General features: G+C 34.4%; 1 protein-coding gene across 2 annotated transcripts in view; it reads right to left on the bottom strand.

Moving 5' to 3' along the window:
• The window catches only part of Fyb2 (FYN binding protein 2), a 140535-nt gene that overhangs the window by 24783 nt on the left and 108080 nt on the right, over positions 1 to 7672 (bottom strand). For both annotated transcript variants that reach the window (XM_087214481.1, XM_087214480.1), the window contains exons 16-19: positions 7013 to 7099; positions 3564 to 3657; positions 461 to 617; positions 317 to 350 (exon numbers count right to left, since the gene is read on the bottom strand). In XM_087214481.1, coding sequence (XP_087070607.1) covers positions 317 to 350; positions 461 to 617; positions 3564 to 3657; positions 7013 to 7099 — 372 coding nt within the window. The remainder of the gene's footprint in view (positions 1 to 316; positions 351 to 460; positions 618 to 3563; positions 3658 to 7012; positions 7100 to 7672) is intronic.

Here is a 7672-nt window from a genome sequence, read left to right as displayed (position 1 = left end):
AAAAACAAACAACAAAAAAATAAACATTGTGAGACAGAGCTGAGGGAACAGTGAGGAGAGCTCTGGAAAATGTCTTACCCAGTTTAATATTTTCATGCTCCTTTAAGGTGTTTAAAATATGCTCTCTATAGAGACTCAAGAGGCACAGGAAAGAAGCCTCTTCCAGTGTAACCCTTAAAGCGTAGACAGGGCATTTCATACTTAATTTACTCTTCCTGAATTTCAGTAAGTTCTGTAGTCTTTCTGTAAGACTAATGCACACAACACCTATTACATATTTAGAACTCATGATTTAACATAAAATCAAACCACTTACTTGAAGTCTAGATGTTCAATGAGGACATATCCATCTACAGAAGCAAAAAATAATTTAGTAATTTGAATTTTTTTTTTTAAAGAAAATGCTTTAAGATTTTCTAAAAATTGAAATTTCATGGTCACTATGTCAATATTTGCTTACATTTGCCTTTTGAGTTGCGACATATCACTAGATTTTGATCAGTGGTATCAATGACTTCCAGTTCTTCCCCAGGAGTTATTGGCAAATCAAATATTCCATTTCTTGAATTACTGGAACATACCACTGCTCTGTTGATGACTGTAATTTCCTTGTCGTACTGAAATGAGAAATTACTAATCAGACCATGCTTACATAATATTTTTTCACTATAACAAAAGTAAATAGCATAATAACCTAAAAAAACCCCTCAAGATAGTACATATTAACACCCAAGGGAACACAGGATAACAGGAAGATACACAAAGGAAAGTCATTTAAGAAAATAATAAGATCCTATAATCTATGTGTTTGGTATGATTATTATATTTTCAAATCCATTATCTAATTGTACTAGAGTGAATCTTGATGGATAAGAAAGCTGTAACATGGATAGAAATTAAATGGTGGATAGTATGTAGACTTTTACAGTAATAAACTTAGGGAAAGTTTATTAAGCCCTTATAATGTTCTTAGATATCTATCATTTGTAGAGGTCACTCTCTCATCACTTTCCCAGTGAGCTTGTATGATAGTCCTTTACAGGGAGAGAACTCTCCATTTATAGTCATAGATACATTTGTGGAAAAAAACTACAATTTCTGACTCTACAGAAGTGTTTTTTTTCTATAGGATAAATTAGCTGCTGTCTACGTCCATAGGTACCTTACCTTCTGATGTATTAGAATCTGTTGAGCAGGAAAAAAATTTCCAGAATATGTAGTTTACAGATGTCTATTTCACCAAATTAGGGTGACCAAATGTATTTGCCAGGCTAGTCTCTGTTTATAATAATGACGCCATTTACAAATATTTATGATTAAGAGTTCCTCCAGGGCTGGGGATGTAGCTTAGTGGGAGAGCACTTGCCTAGCATGCACAAGGTCCTGGGTTTAATCTATAGTATTGCTTAAAAAACAAAATTCTTCCATTCCCTGAAGTATTTTGATTTTGGATGATAAATGATAAGATCACTTATAATACCAAGCAGTATAATCTACAAGGTAGATTATTTTCTCTTGGCATCCCCTCCCCCCTGCCATAGCTTAATACCTGTTCTTCCTCTCTCAGGACATTGTTTACCATGAAACTACAGATATTTCTTCACATAAAAATTAGATTAGGTCACCTTTGTGTTTATAAAGTTATGAAAACTCCATTGCTTTTAGGATAAGAGCCACATTTTTTAGCTTGCTATTCAAAGTCCTTTGCATATTGTCATTCCCCACCTTTCCATCTCTTTCCCCTTATTGAAACATGAAACTATGATAATCCTCAAAATACACCATGCAATTTTATTATTGCCATGCCTTGGCTCATGCTGTTTTCCTGCTTAAGTATTCATCTGCTTAACCACCTTTTGTACTTTTACAACTGCCATGTATAATTTAAACTGTACTGTGTATATACTCCTATTTCAGCATTTAGTAAACATACTGTCTTATAGAAAGACAATTACTCATCTTTTACATATATAGAGAGAGGGAATCGAATTTGTGTCCCATATAAAACCATCAAAAATTCAGTGAGCATAAAAAGCAGTAGGTACAAGGTAGGGGTCTTTTCAACAAATAATTGCTACACTATTGTTTTTTACCTAATTAAGTAACATCGAAGTTTTCAAGGTGATTTCAGACCACAGTCTAGATGCAGTAACTGATCAGCTTTGCTCCAAGCAGGAATTATGGTGATTATGAGAAATTTATGGACATTGCTGTTTTAGTTCAGATCAAAAAGTTTTGGATGTTTACAAAGTGTTAGTCTTATTCTGCTCTGCTCATGAACATGAAGATAAATAAGACAACCCTTTTTATGACCTTACAGTTTAACATGGTGAACATATAATTGCAGTAAGCTAGAGGATGTTATGATATATAGGTACATTGAAGAAGAAGAATTTCTTTCATCAGGCAGTTGAGGCAAGTTTTCCTTGAAAGAGAAAATACCTCAGTTGGGTCTTAATAAATGAACAAATTGGAGAGAGAAGCAAGTGTGTACCAGATAGAGCAGACCGAGTACGCTTAGAAATGAAATAGCAAGACAAAGATAGAGATGGTAGTTTATTTTAGGCACAAAAGTATGAGCAGAGCTCATAGTTGCCAGAGCACAAGGTATAAAGATGGAGTGGTAGGAAGATAAAACTGGAAAGATAAGCAAAGACCATGACACAAACAGCTTCACATGCCATCTTAGGAAACCTACACTTTATCAGTTTGGCAGTGGGGAGCTTTTGAAAGATTTTAGGTTGACACTAGACAAATTTTATGAATAGGATGCATACTATCTCCAACCAGTGTTTGGCACATGGATAGTATTAAAATGTGCTGCTTAATCCTCACTTTGACAATACGTATGTGAAATCAGGAACAGTCACTTGAACTTTAATGGAAAAATGCTCCATGGACTTTTTTTTTTGTTTTGGTACCAGGGATCGAACTCGGGACCTTGTGGTTGTGAGGCAGGCACGGTGCCGCTGAGCTAAATCCCCAGACCCCCATGGACTCTTAATGACAGAGTAAGATGTCAGAGAATTTCAGATGCTGCTTCACTCATTTATCACTCATTTGTTTATAGTCACTCACTCACTGAATATTAAGTGTCCAGTTTTATGTTGGACACTGGGGAGTAAAGTTGTTCAGACAAGATCACTTTACAGAGACCCAAGATCAGTGTGCACACATGTGTTGTAATATAGCCGATTAGTATTTTATGTGTATAGTAGGTATATAAGGTGTGCTGAGGGAGTGACTACGTGGAAGAGCTAGGAAACGGCGGCTAACCTTTGTTTTTGGTTTTGATTTTTGATACCAGGGATGGAACTCAGGTCCTTGTGCTTGCAAGGCAGGTGCATTGTCACTGAGCTAAATCTCTGACCCTAACCTTTGAATAGAGCCGTAAAGAACTCTTAGGAGTTTTCCCAGGCAGAATAGCATGTAGAAAGGAGTGTCAGTATAGAACTGCATCAGGAAAAAAACCAAAGTATTGCCATGGCAAATTTAAAGATCCTTAAAAATGGAATTTGTCAGCTATTAATATTCCTAATTCATACTTTCAAAGGAGAACATACCTGAAATCGTTGTCTAAAAAGCTTTTCTTCTCTTACTCTATTCTTTTCTAAGGAGTTTTGCTTCTTGATTCTGAAGAAATTTCTAGGAAAAAAACTGGCAAGAAATATACATGTGGGGTTAAATGTACTATAATAAAATTCTTACATTTCCAAATACCCATTCTGTTTAAGGATAAACTCGGGTATAATTTTGTGTATAACTATAAAATCATACACACGCACATATATACACATTTATACATGTATATTTATATACATTAACACATGCATAATCCCTCCATTATAGCTGATTGTCAAAAAACTGGAAAAAAGGTGAGTAGTACCAATTAATTTCTCCTGCCAGTTAAAAAAAATGTATATATAGTATATATGTGTGTATGTGATGCTGGTGTGTGGCATGCTAGGTAAGCCCTTCACCACTGAGATACACTCCCAGTCTTATAATTGTGTGTGTGTGTGTGTGTGTGTGTGTGTGTGTGTGTGTGTGTGTGTACATGTCTGATCATCAAACCCAGGGCATCACACATTCTAAGCATGTATTCTACCACTGCACCCTAAAAATTTTTGATAGATAACTTGGAATAAATTCAGATTGGTAGATGACTAAGTATAGGAGTGCAGTTGGATAAGAATAGCTTTTAATCCTCTGTAGCACAGTCAGCATAGTTGATAATGACTAATCATATATCTCAAAATAGCTATTAGAAAGGATTTTTTAATGTTCCCAACACAAATGATGAATGTTTGAGGTGATGGATATGCCACTTGAACTGATGATTATAGTTTATATACATGTGTTGAAATGTCACACTGCCCCAAAAGTGTATACAATTATGTCAAACTAAAAATCAGATCTGTTAAACAAGAAACTTCTCTGGGACTTCTCTCAGACCTATTCTTTAAAAAAAGAAAAACTTAAGAAAATTTATAAATCTTCATGCACTCACTTTCATATTGTTTAGTGGGAATCAGAAACAGTGACAAGGCTTACATTTTGTGGCTTTCCTACTTGTCAAGTATAATCAGTGAATCACAGATCTACATGTTTCAGTCAAATAACTATCCTCTTTCCTGAATGATTCGGGAGATGGATAGAGTGAAGAAAACAAAGCTAGGTGCTACAAAACGTGCAAGAACAGTGGCACCTGAAAGCGGGTAAACTTGCAGCAGTAGCTGAATACCCTGTGCCGCCTCCTTTACCCTCCTTCCTGCTTTTCACATGGGGCTTATTGACAAAAGGAAAAATGTCAACTAAGTCCTATTGGTTTTATTTGGAAGTGACTTTTACATCTATTTTTTCCCAAAATTTTTCACTGCTACATTTCAGATTATCAGCACTTCTTGCCTGAAACTCTACCTTATTCTTGCTACCCTCCTTTTAAAAACCAACCTGCATACCTGCTTTCAGGGCCATCTTCCTGCAATTTAATTAATCATGCCACTGTCTTGCTTAAAACCTTTTAGTGTTTTTCTGCTGCCTACAGGAAAAGCCCAAATCTATTAGCATGGTACACGGGCATTTTATAATTTCCCCCAATCTACCTTTCCAGCTTTGCAAGATGCCCTTTTCCCTACACATACAATGTGTACATGGTCATCTGAGAAAGCGGGTTGTCCTTTTTACACCTTTCGATCTAGATAACCCTTCTCATATTCTCTTAAAACTTGACATCTTTCATTAATGACATAGTAAAAGAATTGTGATACATAAGGCACTTCTTATTGATAGAATCAAAGAACACATGGACATTGATACATCAATTTACAGGAATAACGATACCCTAGCTATTGCATTTTCAAATTTATTCAGTTGACAGCAAAAATTTACTATTATGTCAGTTTAAGGGAAAAAAAAAGCACTAGAAAACTTTCCTAAGAAGGCTTATTTGTGGCTTTCAACATACTGAAAAGCTTCATTAGGGGAAAGGTCAAAATTTTACTGATACTTCCCCTCTTGGAGTTTTATTTTGTTGTGTTATGTGAAGATATGTAAAAGTATGAAGTTCAAGGTAAAAGGTTGATTTTCTAGATTGTGTATATATTTTGGAAAAATTACATCAAGTCTACACACAAACTTAAGGGAAAAGCCGTCTTATGCCATCCCTCTGAGTTTAGATTTGGTACTGACTGATTTCTTTTGCTGTGTCCCAGTAAGACTTTTTCTACATAGATTTCCTAGAGCAGACAGACTGCAGTGTTCATAGCTGTTTACTAAAGATTTCTCCAAGACATTTGTTAAAAGTAAGCCCCACAGCTCCTGCCCCATACTCTAGCAACTGTGAAGATGGGCACAGAGCATAGGTAAACATCTGAGTCAGTAAAACATGCCCTGCCCAGAAGCCAACTGGGAACTTGGATCATATGAACAGAAGATCTTGAATTGAGAAAACATTTGTTCTAAATACTAATTATAACTGGAATTGTATTTTAGGGAAATCATTGTATGATACCAGTTTCTCTTTTTCTCAGAATTTCATATAAATTCCAATTGATGTTGTATTTAACTTTTCTATAGGAGAAAAGTTCTTATAGCCTAAAAGAGGAGTAGAAGTTTTTCATTTGATAAGTGCTACTTGAAAGTTTTTCTTACTCCCCATCTGCTAAGAGAAGGGAAATTTTGTATCATTGTCATTTTTAAAAACTTTTTATTGGTCAATGCTTGTGATACGTTTTCCATGGGGAGTCATGCATACATATATATACATACATATACCTACTATGTATCATATATACACACATATACATGCTATGTATCATATATATACACACTATGTACCATATATATACATGCATATACACACTATGTATCTTTTATATATACATACATATACATACTATGTATCTTACATATACATACATATACATACTATGTATCTTTTATATATACATACATATACATACTATGTACTATATATACATATACGTGCTATGTATCTTACATATACATACTATCTTACATATACATACATACACATACTATGTATCATATATACATACATATACATACTATATCTTATATATACATACTATGTATCATATATACATATACATACTATGTATCTTATGTATACATATACATACTATGTATCTTATATATACATGCATATACATACTATGTATCTTTTATATATACATACATATACTATATCATATATACACACTGTGTATCATATATATATATATGTGTGCATCTTGATCCTTTTTACTTCCCCTTCCCTCCCCACCTTCTTGTCTCCCTTTATTCCAAGATGCCCTTCCCATGTCCACAAAGTCTATCTTCCTCTATTTTTTATTCTCCTCTTAACTGCACTGTGATGTAGGTATTGTTGTTCACTTTGTGGATAAGGGACCCAAGAATCCAATTTTATGACTGGCCTAAGATTAGACAGTTAAGTACAGTTATAAATTACAACAGAGAAGCTGTAATGTAAATGCACCTGTGTTCCTACCTTTCTGATCCTTCAACACGGTTTTTCTCTTTTTTTCTTCTTGGTATAAGAAAATTGGGCCTCCAAGTTTTCATTTTATCTTCATGACTGAAGAGAAAAGTGTTTTGAGCAAGTATTTTAAAACTGAACTATTAAAACATTTATGGAATCAACTTTCTGGGCAGTTGTTTTACAAAAATTTAAAACATCTAGAAAAATAGTGCAATAGTCTATGGCAAGGCTGTAGAATATCTTAAACTTTGCAGACCGTATCTCTATAGCAAGTATTCAACTCTATTCTTTTGGCTTTATTTACAAAAAAAAGTGGCACAGTTTGCCCATGGGAGATAGTTTGCTGATTTCTGATCTGTAGTGATTCAGATTTCAACTAGAAGAAAGAGATTAGGTGATAGTCACATTTCATTTCTTTTCTGAGCTTTAGTCTCTCCTAAAATGTGAATACTTCTACTAAACTAACCAAGTTTTGCATTTGGGGGTCTAGGCAGAAGAGAATACAGGAAAAGACTAACCAAGTATTGCATTTGGGGGTCTAGGCAGAAGAGAATACAGGAAAAAGAATATTACAGAAGGAACTAATACTGTTTGAGCACCTATGTGTCAGGTTTCCTACACATTTTATAAAAGTTAACTTTTGTTTTTCATAGTAAGCACTGCATTAAT

The sequence above is a fragment of the Heterocephalus glaber genome, unplaced genomic scaffold (assembly GCF_053883595.1).
Source record: "Heterocephalus glaber isolate CG9 unplaced genomic scaffold, H.glaber_assembly_v1.0 deba00001447, whole genome shotgun sequence".
NCBI lineage: Eukaryota > Metazoa > Chordata > Mammalia > Rodentia > Bathyergidae > Heterocephalus > Heterocephalus glaber.
The sequence above is the reverse complement of the archived record's forward strand: the minus strand, read 5'-3'. Positions and strand labels throughout refer to the sequence as shown.